A 14785-nucleotide genomic window follows, 5' to 3' on the forward strand; every position below is an offset into this window, starting at 1 on the left:
AAGTTAACAGACAATTCTTTTCTAAAAATAATTTATTGGAAATTATCATTTTCTGGATATAAATTTCTGAAATACGCTTGGGAAATTCAGAGTTATAATTTGTGGTTACAAAGTTGGCCAAAATGCATATGCATTTAGTTAAAATAAGAATATCTTTCTAATTACTCTCATAAAGTCAGTTTCAAAAAATTTTTTTTATGTGATGTGTACCCACAGGAACAAGATAAACAGAATTTTAAAAATACCATTAGTTACAAAACCTGCCATCTTGTGCCAAGATTCGTAACAATTTTTCATTAATGCTTCCTAAATAATTAGCATTTTAAATTAATCAAAATATTATAGAAATATACATAAGCTTCTGAAATAATTTGTATATTACAAAATAATTTCTTAAGACATAATTTTTAAGATTTTGTTTATTGAATAAAATATTTTAACATATAATATTTTTAGGCATTTAATGGAACAAAAATGAAATAAAAATGCTGACATGCTTGAAAAATAATTTATTCAGTGTCAGAATTAATTTCTTACTTGAAAATGTTAGTTTTTGTGTTCCACTGCCAAAAGCACACACATCCATCATTCCCTGTTGATATTAAGTAGCGAAGACTGCCTTTAGGATAAGGACAAAACTAAAGAAAAAAAATTATAATCTTGGCTGAAAATCTAAAAAGCTTACATAATCCTAGTAAATATTTTTTATTAATGTTTTTTAAGTTTAGTAAAAACAAACAATTCAACTCAATTTTTAAAGAATACTTTTATTTTAACATTTTATTTAAATCTCTTCATTTATTCTTTTATCTTACAGCATTATTTACGTTTCTGTACATTGTTGTTAATATTTTGTTTGAGCCATAGATAGTTCTAATACCATATATAAAATTTTTTTGAAATGCTTCTTAGAGAACATAAAAAGGTATTGCATATTTCAGTGTTCGTCCTAATGAAGGGGAAGAAACAAAATTGAAACTGAAAGTAACAATGGTCAGATGGAGTTTCAATGATTCTCTTGTTAGTACAGTGATCAATTGCCACTCGCTTGAAGTCTGAGATTTTCACACTGGCACTTTGAAGCACATACAGAATGTAAGCAGGCCTATTTCTTGCTCTTAAAATTCTCAATATGTTTAAATTGCCTAATATCATTTTATTCATTTTGTTGCATGTAATAATAATCAACCAGAAGTTTTCAATGAAAAAATGTAAATATCATTTGTTGTATATCACTGCCAATGAGGCCTTTCTCTCAACACCAGAACTCATAAGAGTAGTTGATTTAAACATATATATAATAAAAGAACACAATACTATATGTACCAATTAGTTTAAAAGGAACAGGACACAGAACAAACTGTCAGAAGTCTGATATCAGAGACACTAGTTTCAACACATTTACACATTCTCTTCAGTCTCGTTTTGTCTTCTGGAAGGAAAAAAACTGGTCAACGAACATCTTCACAATCAATAATTTTGGAATTCCTGTTAAGGACACAGGCAGTCAGGGAGTTTTTAAGTTCAATGTGCCCTTAGAGGTGTTGAAATTAGGCAGGTTTTTGATTAAGTAACTTTCAATGATTCTTCTTTTTGATCAGTTTAATACACAATTCTTGTCAATTTCCAAATCAGTTTGATAGCCAGTATCTCTCATATGAAAAAAATGATATCGCTTTCATTTCCATTTTTTATTTCTTTTGTTATGTTCAAAAACTCTTGTGTCAACACTTCTTCCAATTTCACCTGCATAACCTTTCTCACACGATTGGCATGTTTTTCTGTTTGAAGTTAGGTTATTTTTAATGTACATAATTATGTACGTATTTGTACATACTTCTAATGTTATTCTTCCTTAATATTTTCTCAAGGTGTTCAATGTTAATGTTATAGCCAATATAAAGTGGTTTCATATTATCAGAGTGATCTTTCTTTCACTTTATGGAACAAGGTTTTTATTGCTTTGAGATGTAGATTTGTAAAGAAATGTTAAAAATGTAGTTCTTCAAAAGCAGAAAAGATATTTTTAATGTTATGTTCAAGCATTGCAGAGTGGCATATTCTATAAGCGCTAAGAAATAATATGAAGAAATAATAGATGTTTGATCTGTTTATGGTGACATGAAAAGAAGTGAACATAACTTAAACAGTCTGTTGGTTTATAGTACACATAGAAAGGAAGTTCATCATCCCTTTAACCATTCAACTTTAAATTTGATAGTTGGTTGATGTCGGTTAAGGTTTAAACAATTTCAAAGTCACTTCTTTTGTTTGGCCACACAGAAAATATATCACCAACATATCAGAACTAAGAAAATTTTCAAAGGTTTATATTTATAGAAGCCACTAATTTGGTTTCAAAATATTCCATGAGAGGGCAACACAGTGTTGGAAATAGTGGATTTCCTATGGACATTCCATATTTTTTGTCTATACGAAGAAATCATACAATTTCTTTAAAACAATTTATCTGGACTGAACATATCTTCGTCTTTTACCACTGACACTTTTCTCTCTCTTACCAAACTCCATGTAAACAACAATGTATTTACCTGTCTTGGTCAGTATTTTAGACAACAATTTGATGATTTAGAATGAAATGTATTTACATAACATTTGTATTAACTTCAGTTGCTTATCTTTAGCTTTCTATTTAACAGCCAAGAAAAATTCTTTGCATTAATGCTCAATTACAAAAATTCACTACATTACTTTATATTCCACTGAAGGAAGAAGTCATGTGTTTAAGCTTCTTGGTTTAATTTTTATGATCTTTAATTCAAGTTGCATTGCTTGTTAGGAAGGCAACACTTGCAAATATCTTTCAAATTCAGTGAAGTAACCACACATCTCTTGTTAAATATATTTTTCACAATACGCAATTCACATGCAGTTCGAAGACTGTATATTAATACAGAAGTTCTACTACCTAATATTGAAACTGAAAAAATGCCTCTATGTTAACAAATTTCAAAATATTCCATACAGTTACAAAATGATGTATTTCTCCTAAAAGCAAAACCAAGTGACAAAATCATACATGGCAACATGAGGTTTGATAAATAAACTAATGTATTACAAATTGCCAAAACCTTTTATAGTGTTTTCTTTTCATTTTAAACAGAAGATGACATTTTGCACTAACAATATAGAACAAAAAGGTATGTACAGAATTTGAAAATTTGTGCCAAGCATTTAAACACTGAAAATTAAATATTCTATACTGATATCATACATAGTTTTCATATTTCATAAAAACATTTTTGTTCTAAGCTTCATGATTTCACAATGAATTTAAGCTTGAAATATCATCTTTCAAGAAATTAAAATACAATAATTTTTGACAATTTGTAAGCTATTCAGCTAACTATATTTTATTTTCGTATGAGGTTAGAGGTCAGGCAAGCGAAATACTACTGCAAAAACTCAATGATTCATGCCACTTAAATCCAAATTAAAGTACAGCCACCCTATTAATACAGATCATTGTTTTGGTTAGTGAAAATAACTTGCATGTGGTATGGTACAACATAAGCAGTTCTTACATTTTTGTTCAAAAATGAATGTTATAAAACATACAATAATTTAGCTTCTTTAAGAACTGTCTTACAGTTACAAGAAAATGAAGGTAAACACGTGTATGATATTTTTTGTTATCTCTTTTTCATCTAAATAAACCTATATTTATGCCAAAAAACAAAACAATTTGTCACTATAAAATGATGTAGGTATAGCAGGGCCAAAAAGAATGCCAACAACAAAACAGAGATGATAGAATTAGACAACTACCATCCCTACATGGCTTTAAATAATAAAATTTAATACGAGTACAAAATGGATACCAGGTCAGTCAATTCAACCAAACTCGTAGCAAGAGTCTGTAATAATCAAGACATGTTTTGACTGAGCTTGGTTTCTTAGTACATAAATCCTAGGCTCTTAGTTATACATGATCACAACATTATGATAAACAAACTGTATACCAACAGTCAACAATATATACTTTCCAACTGCAGTAATACTGAAGTCAAATGTAGATTTTATAGTGCAAAATTAAATTTTAGTACTGAAAGTTATGTTGGAATAATCTATGTGTAGCAGTATCATCCACATGTTCATGTTTGCCTTCTTTCTGGCACTGCTCTCTTTACATCATTTTACATTCATAAAAGGTTTTTTCTTACTTGCTTATTTTGTGAAAATATTTTTATGCCTGAACGTTAATGTTATCTATGAATGTGTGTAATAAAATAATATTATGTGTATTGATTTTTTCTACTTCTTCACTTCATACATAATATAGGGGTTCACTCCCTAAAGACTGTGTGACTATATAGTGTGCAAAGCAGTGAGAACTCTCTACATTACAGTTACCTAATGTTCATCTACTATTTGTTGGTAATTCCTGTTTTAACCCAGTAGTTAACCTTTTATAAGGAACACCAAATATTCTTAAGAAAGCTAACTTCAAGGGGTAATAATAATATCATTTACACTAGAATTATGATTTTTTTTTTATCACTATTAGCTATTACAACTGAGTGATGACACTGTTCATTGCCAAGAAGTAAATTTAGATATAAATTGATGTCAATGATACAGAATACCTATAATGCTATATTGACTGAGGAAAGATGAATCATTTGGTGAGTTGGTAACTTTCTGGTTTGATATCTTAGTGATGGTTACTTATCTGGTCTTTGGGCTTGTTGGGTAAAGAAACAAATGAAAGTGAGTGAAAATCATATTTTAAAGCAGACTTCTCTGTCATTGTTGACTTTTTTAGCATGCATGTTTGTATTATATCTATTGAGTACCTTGGCCATCCCTAAATATAGTCTACTGACTTTATGATAAGATTAAAAAATTATAGCATTGATGTTACTTTTGAATAATCCAGTAGACAAGCTGTTTAAGATACTAAAAACGACCACAAAGCCCAATTTATAAATTTATTCAGCATTTATCACAGCTTTATTTTGAAACAGAATTCAGTAAAAAACACTGCTTCATCATTTTTATAAACACTGATTCAAATTATAAGAACACTGAACTTACTGCTCTTACATTACCTGTAAAGAGGTCACCATTCCTGTGTGCCCAGTAAGTACCACAACTGGAGCAGTCGTTCGTAGACACCAGACTCTGATGATTTTGTCTACACTGCTGGCTGCTAGGAGACTATTGTCATATGTGACAGCCATGTCAGTGATTTCTGCAGAGTGACCTCTTAGAGATGACAGTAATCGTCCATCCCAAGCACTCCAGATTTTAACAAGTGTATCATCTGCTCCCTGAAGAAGAGAATCAACTTATTCCACAGTACTTCTCTTTTGCAAAATTTTATGTAGGACCCTCACATTAAACAGTCATCTGTTGCAAAGTGCAAAACCAAAACTTGTTTTTTTAAGTTTTGTTACTTTTTTTCCAAAAAAAAAAGTACAACAGTCAGTAAGGTTCACAATTTTAATTTAATTTGAATAACAGTACTTCAAATTTCTATTGTAATTCAATTTTTTATGTTTTTTTACAATTCTGATTTTATTTCATAAACTGTTCCTTATAATTTTTTTACAAGCTTTCGTATCTCTACTGTTGCACATTCCAATAAATATGTTTCACTATTATTAACGAGTTTACTTGCTTCACCTGTATTGATCTGTATAATATACAAATTTTGTTTATAAACAAGTTGTTATTATAAATAATTTACACAAACTGTATCAGTTGTTCTTTGAGATGGTCTAATTTGAAGTAAAAATGTGAAATCCTGTAATACCACTGATAATAAAGATAAATAATACTTCTGGTCTGCTATGTTATATATATATATATATATATTGCAAACTGGAGAAGAGACATGAATAATGTTGATGCCCAATCTTATTTTGCAAGGAGATTCCACACTAAACTATCAGGAATTAACTTAAGTCATGCAACTTAGAGAATAAAAATGTAAATTTACCATATGTTATTGTTGAGCAGCTGTTAGCATGACTGAAATGCTCAACAATCACTTTGAGGTGGGCATAATAAGTAGCTCAGAACTTTGGCTCTAAGTGAAATCAAGAATGCAACACAATTAACCTTTTTGAAGTCATGAAATAACTGAAATCGATAAACTTTTCCAGTCATTTGGGACAAGTACTTTGCTTATATATTAATAACATCACAAAAAAAATTGACTACTTAAACTTATAACCCATTGTATCATATCTTTTTTTAATTTATAAATTTACAAAGAATTACTAATGAAAAAAGTGAAGTGAGAAAATATAATATTTCAAAAAATTCCATTAACAGAAATAAAAAATTGTTCTGCAGTGCATATTGAAGTGTACAATGATACACAGACCAGCTAGCTTATTTAAATCATGTAAAGAAAAATTAACACATTACACACAAAGTCTCAGTTTTATATTCCTGTACTAAACACATTTCAGGTGAATTTTCAGTGCAGCTAATACACAGTAAAATAACACAAGAACTTTGAAATCAATGATTAGGATGTGTCAGCATAAACAATGGAAAATCTTCAAACATTGAGACATGGCACAGTTGCAGAACTTGTTTAACCTAATATCACAGGTTGTTCGCTACACCCACAACAATTACCAAAAACTAGCTTTATGGAAATAGAAGCAAAAATCTCTCATAAAATTAAATTATTCAATCTAAAAAAAATCAAAATCTTGTTCAATGATTTGTTATAAGTATTTAATATTTTTTAAAAGCAAATCTAAAATAACTACTGACTTTTTATTCACTACTTCTATAAATATAACATTTGTATTCTCAAGATGGCTGGTACGTGTATTAGCACTTTATTTTAATTGAAGTGCTAATATCCATACCAGCCATCTTGAAAATACATTTTTACTTCAAGTGGGTTTCTCATCATCACAAGAAATATAACATTTGTTTTGCACTTAAAATATGCTATTTGTTTTTTATGGTATTATGTAAGGAATTGTTATTTGACAATGTCTTCTCACACCTAAAAAAGTAAAAGTTGACTACCTCTTACATTGTTATAGGAAGTAATGTTTGAGTGGTCAGATCATTGCTATATTGCCTTTTCTTGGGTAGAATCCGAGGGCATTCCCTCAGCAAATGTTTGAAACTTTAATGCTATGAGGTTGAATCTTTAACCATTTCAACTAAAAACACTGCATACACACAACATAATATACTGAATTAAAAGAAGCAATTTTTAATATGAAAGTTGCAGCTATACATGTCATTAAAATGTGGTCCGGCCATCGTTTGACTGACCTTACTGCTTCTTACGGCCCGGTCTTATGTATTTGAAAATGGCCTATAATTTTCTATGTTTACATTTAGTTGTTCATATAGAAACTAATTTTCACATTTTATACAAGTTTTTGTAATTAACTACAATCTAACAAATTCCTACCTACCATTTAGCTAATTGTCCATGCTGTCTCAAGCTTTCTTTCTTTCTTTTTGGTAGAAATTTTTTTCAAATAATAAGACTTATATCCAGATCTAAAATTCTGTAATTTACTTTCAGTGGAAATAGAAAAATAAATCACTAGCTTGTCATTCAATAAGACTTACTGTAAAAATGTATTTTCCTGTTCTATCAAAGAGAACACAGTAAACGGAAGACAAATGACCCAGCATGCGACGATACAGCTGTTGTTTCACATACATTTTGGATGTAACAAGATGTGCACATTTCATTGGACCACTAGATTCTCTTGCATAAAGTCCATATACTGCATAAAGATTTAAAATAATTTTCTTTCTTAACTTCTAAGTATAGTTTAATAACATGTACAAGTTGGTAAAAAACTCAAAACGTAAATATTGATATAAAATAATTTAAATACTGACCTCATAAGAATAAATTATAAAAAGTTAAAGCAAACACATAATTGAGAGTAACTGTAACTATGTACTTTATTAACTGTTATTTTTCCTAAAAATCCTATTTTTTCAGTTCTAATTTATGTCTTAACCTACAATTTTTTTTAAATACACAAGTTTCATAGAATTTAATGAAAAACCATTAACAAAATAGAATCATATTTCTCAAAACCAAATGAAACAATGAAATACCCTCCTTGCAACAAATGTAAGAGCCCCAGATCAGTGGACACATTGTTGCAATTACTGAAGTTCCAACTTTCCCTGGACTACATTTTAAATCCAATATAACATATTTGTTCTTTGTAAAGATACAGTAAATATATACATAATTTTTAACAAATTAGTAAAACATAAGTTACAAAATGCATTCATCACACAAGATAAGACATTTTTTGAAACCGCATTTATACCTCTATCATTTGTTTTTTAAACAACGTGAAAAAGTAATATCATACATGGTTACAGCAACACAATTCCCATAATATTTTCTACCAATACATTTATTAATTAATATTACTCACTTGACAGTAAGTTATATATTTAGTTACTTAAAGCTTTCGTGATTATTTTTGGTAAATAGCAACACCATTTTATTTCATTCATCAGATATCATGTAAACTTGAAATTTTAAAACTAGCAGAGACCTTTTCTTAACTATGTTTTATTTAACGTTAATAAAAGAAAGCATAAAATGAGCCTTTCTTTCTCTCCATTTTGGGACAGTCAGTATAACCAAGTAACATTGGAGTTTCCACATTATAACTTTTGACATGTTTTGAGTATCTTCACAAAATTTGGCAAACCTTCAGTGAACATTGCAAGTTCTTTCTACACAAAAAAACAGATGGATTTTCTAATCAAGTATTGTTACAAAGGACTGAAATATGGAGAATCAGTGTTGACTACTCTGTGTAAAATTAATTTCAAATTAAGATTAAAAATTATTTTCTTCATTTGAAAATCTTCAAATTTCATTTGTGTACTTATGAAACCTTCTAAACAATTATATCTTATCTGTTAATTTTCTCTTCCATAACTCCATGTCTTGGTCAGTTTTAAGAACTTTGTAACCACCATAAAAATATAAAATAAATCTAAATTACCCTTTTTTCTTTCCAGAATAACTGAAGATTGCAACAGTTTTGTTTGTTTGCTTGGAATGAAACACAAAATTACACAATGGGCTATCTGTGCTCTGACAATCACGGGTATCAAAACCCAGTTTCTAGCAGTGCGAGTCTGCAGACATACTGTTGTGCCACAGGGGAGCAAATGCACCAGGAAACTATAACTGTGTCCTTCATAGCTTAAAGCTTGCAACAGTCTACATCTGTTTATACTTAATTTTATTGTTTTAATTGTAATATTCCTGCACACAAGCTGTAAATCACTCGACCAACGTATAGCTCACATTACCATACTGAATGACATAATGCAGAAGCAGCTCGTAAGAATAACCCACAAAGACATTTTATTCTTTTCATTACTTTACCTCCTCTAACATAATAAATTTCTAGCTTTCTACATTTTAATTACTTTTATAATAACAAAGAATATACATTAAAAACAAAAATATATTACTTACCTTTGACTCTTTGTTTGTTCTGTTACTTGTTGATGAAATTTAAGACTAATTTTTTTATGTTAGTGGTACTAGTATACTAAATTTTTTTCACTTATATTATGCACCTAAAAACACAGACTAACCAACCAAACAATGTTATATAGTTATTGTAATTTAATTTGCTTCCTAAGTATGAGACAACATCCGTAAAATAACTTATATAGTTTCTTCAGCTGAATACAGCAAGAGAAAAGACTGAATACACAATAGACAAACCTATGTGTATGTAAAAACAGCTGGTATGGGTTGAAAAACTTCTAAGTAGAGGAGCAATGTAGGTTGCCCGTCTGCAGGAATTCAAAACCAAAGTGGTGTGTTAGGGTTGGACCCCTTAACTACCAGGATCCTCTCCTCCCCTTCACGGGTTGCCATGCACAGCAAACATGTGGGTGGATGTTTATATCCCAGAGGAAGTAAACTGAAAGAACAGAATCTTCCCTGAGAGGTCCCCTCACCACGTACAGGAATCCACACCAAGGGGACAACTTTTTACCAGTAAAAGTTTCATAGCAATGATGCAGAGCCTCAGAAGGAAAGTGGAAAGAGAACAATAACTACAAAGGTGAGTAAGCAAAAGACAAAGACAACCAAAACGAAGATAAAAGAGAATCAAACCATCAAGATAGGAAAAGAGATTCAAAGAAGAGGAGTTTTAAAAAGTAGAATTCCAACCACAGGCCACAGAGAATGAGTCTTAAGTTCAGGGAGCATAATGGTAACTGTGAGTTAGCACGAAACAGACAAAGTGTCTGCAATAATTGATTAATCAGGTGATGGAGGAAAAGGAAGAAAAAATATATTATAAGTTGAGGTACATGCAAGAATCTCACCTGAAAAGCACAAATAAAACTGGAATAAAAAAGGAGAAATTTGATTCAATAATGTCAGGTCTCGGATACATACTTACACCCTTAGTCATTTTTGTATTGTGCATAGGGGATGCATCACCCTCAAACAGCCAAAAGGGTATAACTTAGTGTCAATTGAATCACGTACTGATACATTACAAGTTAATACATACACAGAAGGGAGTATGATTCAAAAGCTTTTTGTATGCTGCCCACAAATTTTTGGCAGTGGCACCAGGTATTACCTTCCTGTTTTTGTAGAGAGCCGAGTAGTGTTTCCGTAATTATAAAATTCTGAAAGCCATCAGATCATTTGTACTTATATTCTAATACTTTATGAAAAACTCAAAAGTTTAAAAATATACCTTCAAAATGCCAAAATATGTAAGAAAATTATACTCCAAAGATGTATGAAAAGACCAGTAAGTTAAAAGTGAGCTACCCAACACAGAATAAAAAACAAGGAATATCTTTAATTATTTAAAACAAATTTCCCATACCTATATTAGGAGGATATAATGATTGTGTATGTGAAGGGGTTAAAAATGGGTTTCCATGACGGCAAGCAGTCATCTCTGAAACTCTCCATCTTGTTGTTAAAGCATCTTAAAAACAAATACAGTAGGAAAAAAAGACTTTAATATGTAAAATAATTAACTATGTGCATGTAACAGTAACAAAATAATCCCAACAACACTTTAGTTAATAGAGATTTATTTCAGTCACAGTTCCACTTGTTATATCATAAATAAAAATTTTTAATTTGTAATAAAAGTAAGACTGAAAATAACACAAAAGCAGCATCAGTTGACAATCTCAAAAATGAAAGGCAGATAAATATAAAATTTATGCTTAAGTTAATTAAAATATTTAATAAAAAAATTAAATAAAATATATTTTGTACTAAACATTAAGAAAACATATTATGCCGATTAAAATATTTTCAAAATCATGTTCACCCCTTAGGCCTATAATTTAGCTCATTTGTTCTTTTAACATGTCAGTGTTTTAAAATAATCATGGATAGCAAAAGACATGAAACCTAGATTGTTTCGTAGTAGCACTAAATATTAATGAAATGAACAGATTTCACAATTATGTACTTAAATTAAATTAAAAAAAAAATACTACAAAAACACTGCATGCAAGAATTTTTAGGTTTACATTATTGAAGCAATATTATTTATTGATATGTTATAGTGAAAAGTTGTTAGTAGTTTTACTCGTAAAGAAACATGGCCATATTTTGTTATAAAAAATTAAAACCACTTAATTTCTTAGAATCATGATTTCCAATGAATAAAATGAAATATTTGACTCTCCCATATTGTGTTATTTCCTGCTTCTACTGCTTGTTACATGCATGAAGTTTTTTATTCTTATCGAATATTAGGTTAATGTTTGAAAAGGTTCTCAATCTCATGGTTCAAAAAGTATTCTCTTAAATGTACATTTTACATTTCTCCTTTGTAATTTTTCACAAAATATTGCAAATATAAAAATTCAATCAAAAAACAAAAGTGGCTTACTCTGTTTTGTCCTTAACAAGGACTGTCTGCCAGCACCTAAAAGGGTTTGAACACCTGGAACACTGGATGGTACCTCTTTGTCTAACACTGGTCCAAGTCGAGAACATACTTTCAGGAGATGGTCATGTGATATATGAGGATAGCTTTGTTCCTAGATAAATTTTTTTGTGTTATAACAATGTTAACACTTAAACAAAAGGTACAACATGATTAAACCTTTAAATATAATACTACTAATGACTAATGTAAAAAAAACTTTTGCCATGTGTTTTAATTTGTTTGAAAATATTACAAATTTATTAAAGGTATATTTTTCCTACAACTGAGGTTTAACCAAAATTTTAAATTTAAGAACATGAAATTTCCATTTATTACTTTCAAACAGATCAATAACATTAAGAAAATCATACTTTAAGGAATTGGAGAAAGTATACTAAACTGGGGTGTATGATGGTGATTGGGGAAAGCAAACAACATTATTAATAATATCTAGTCAAACTCAACTTGCCTTACTAGTAGTGCCTGAAAGTTCAGTAATGATATAAATAGGGGTAGTATCGAAAAGGTTTGTCAACTTCTGGGTATTTCAACTTTATCATAGATTTTGAACTATTACAGAATGGCTTAAATTAATTAACAAGTTTGACAAAAAATCTTCCATTATTGTAAGTGTGAGGTAATACATTTGAATTATCATAATTTTAGTAACATAGTTATTATGGATAGGAATTATTCAATAACAAGAATGACAAAAAACATCTTTGCCTGATAGTGGATAAGTAACTCAAACCATTGAAGCAGTGCACTGTTGCAAGTAGTATAAGTAATAGAATTTAAGGATTTACTTATAAAAGGGTTATCTTACAAGGATAAGTTAAGACCTCTTAATTTCTTTTTTTCTTGTAAAAAGAAAGGTAAGAGTCATATGCAGAAGTTTACAAGATTATCCAAAGGATCAAACTTGATAAAGGCCTCTGTACAATAGTCTGAAAGTAATGAGACATGAGGACATACTTGGAAAGAACAAGCGAGGCTCTTGTTAAGATAAGTTTTAATTTTATAACAGAGTAACTGAATGTATTTTCATCAGCATCAGTGGAGACTGACAATTTACAAACCTTATAAGTGTAAATAATATCTTGAACAGGTGTTCACGTTTTTATTTTTATTGTCTCCTAATACAAATTATAAATTACTATATTGTAGAGTCGTGTGATCTACAAAAACTTTAATACTCAAAATATCTCCTGTTGACATTTCAATACTTCCAAAGTTGGCTTTTGCATATACCATTACTCTCATAAACATATTATATTGGGTACGGTTATTTATAAAATAATTTATACTGCTTATTCAGTTAATTATATGATAGTGTTACTGGGAGAACTGATGTAATAACGTAATTTAGTTGTAATTAGGCTTTCACTCTGATTATACGAAATTTCATAAAACAAAATTTCCTTTTACCTATATCCTAAACTATGACTATGTGTAATTACAACTGTTAAGTAATGGAGTTTGAATCAAATTCACTTTTCAGTATTAGTAAGTAATTGGATTCTTCATATATTCAAACCTTATTTACTAAATAATTTTTTGTTTTTCATAAGCGTTGTTACTAAAGTCCGTTAGATGGCAGGACTACCACGCATGCTCAAATAAACCAACCAACCAGTGTACTCATAACGTCACATTTCACATTTGTACGTTTACACTGACAGTGAACTGAGTCATAAAGTAGGTTAAGCATAAACGAATTTTTAATTTTTTTACTTTTACCTTTTTAATACAAAACGCATCAAAGCGTTTTTTGTAAATACAAATTGAACAAGAACAATAAAAAATTACCATACATAATATTAAAATCCATACAATTAAATAAGTTACTTAACAGTTTCATATTTAAAACAATTATAATATTGAAACATAATTTAAGTCTCTTACCAAATCTTCAAAACTTCTTTGATGGTAGTTTCCCATCCAATCTACACGACATGGCATAAGCTAAGAAAAAGAAAATTTAAATTTAACTTTCAATACTGAAAAATACAAAAAACTACCATAACTACTACGTGAAGCTACGTCATATTATCTTAAGCACGTGATTACTAGCAATGTTTTGAATTGAAGAGAGACCACGTGGAAACCACGAGGAAAGAGCAGAGAGATAGAGAGAGAGGGCTGAGTCTATGACTGACAAACGCTTACCTGGTGCTCCTCGATCTCTTGCCGAAGAATCTGTAAAAGATAAAAAAAAAAATCATATCAATGTAGTTCGACCTTTATAAAGACAACTGAACTCTTAAAGAAATTACTCTTACCTCTGCACTTTTTCTGCATGGTCCAGTATTCAGATATTTTGCGATTAGATAATACAGTTCTGAAAAAAGACACAAAAATCAACAAATCAGAGAGTGTACCAATTGGTAAAAATACGAGTGCATTTCGAGTCAACTGTACAGCCTCCACAATATCAAGGATTTTTGCCCACCTGCTTCAAGAGATGACGTTTTCTTTGTTTTCTTAGTTAACCCGGACATCTTTTCATAAATCCTTACTTTATCTGTTTTCTCTTTCATTCAAATAAGCCGAAGTTCATCGTACTTTGCCTAAACCTCACGGTCAGTCCTACTGCAAAATCTTCATGAATAGGCACTGAGCCAACGACATACATGGCGAAATTGCGATCTTAGCACTTGCAACTGGACTATAATAAAAACTAGTTCCAAGCGCCCTTATATCATGTGTAATTTGTACTGGGTAAATATTAATAAATGGATACATTTAGAATCATTGATCGTAAACTAATCTGTAAAACAATGTTTCATTTGATAATTGCATGAATAATAGTTATTTAACATACAAAGAATGGAGAGCGCATTAACACA

At 29.8% G+C, this 14785-nt stretch overlaps 1 protein-coding gene across 6 annotated transcripts in view; it reads right to left on the minus strand.

Moving 5' to 3' along the window:
- LOC143257616 (bromodomain and WD repeat-containing protein 3-like) overlaps positions 1 to 14590 on the minus strand; it is a 50349-nt gene extending 35759 nt beyond the window's left edge. For 2 of the 6 annotated variants that reach the window (XM_076516616.1, XM_076516615.1), the window contains exons 1-9: positions 14389 to 14588; positions 14219 to 14277; positions 14106 to 14135; positions 13842 to 13901; positions 11898 to 12048; positions 10869 to 10973; positions 7582 to 7742; positions 5073 to 5294; positions 538 to 638 (exon numbers count right to left, since the gene is read on the minus strand). In XM_076516616.1, the coding sequence (XP_076372731.1) occupies positions 538 to 638; positions 5073 to 5294; positions 7582 to 7742; positions 10869 to 10973; positions 11898 to 12048; positions 13842 to 13901; positions 14106 to 14135; positions 14219 to 14277; positions 14389 to 14476 (977 nt within the window). In that variant the 5' untranslated portion in view covers positions 14477 to 14588. Of the gene's footprint in view, positions 1 to 537; positions 639 to 5072; positions 5295 to 7581; positions 7743 to 10868; positions 10974 to 11897; positions 12049 to 13841; positions 13902 to 14105; positions 14136 to 14218; positions 14278 to 14388 lie in introns of all 6 variants that reach the window. The other 4 variants (XM_076516614.1, XM_076516611.1, XM_076516612.1 and 1 more) reach the window with 4 other exon arrangements.
- Between the last annotated feature and the right edge of the window lie 195 nt (positions 14591 to 14785).

The sequence above is a fragment of the Tachypleus tridentatus genome, chromosome 7 (assembly GCF_004210375.1).
Source record: "Tachypleus tridentatus isolate NWPU-2018 chromosome 7, ASM421037v1, whole genome shotgun sequence".
NCBI classification, from domain to species: Eukaryota; Metazoa; Arthropoda; class Merostomata; order Xiphosura; family Limulidae; genus Tachypleus; species Tachypleus tridentatus.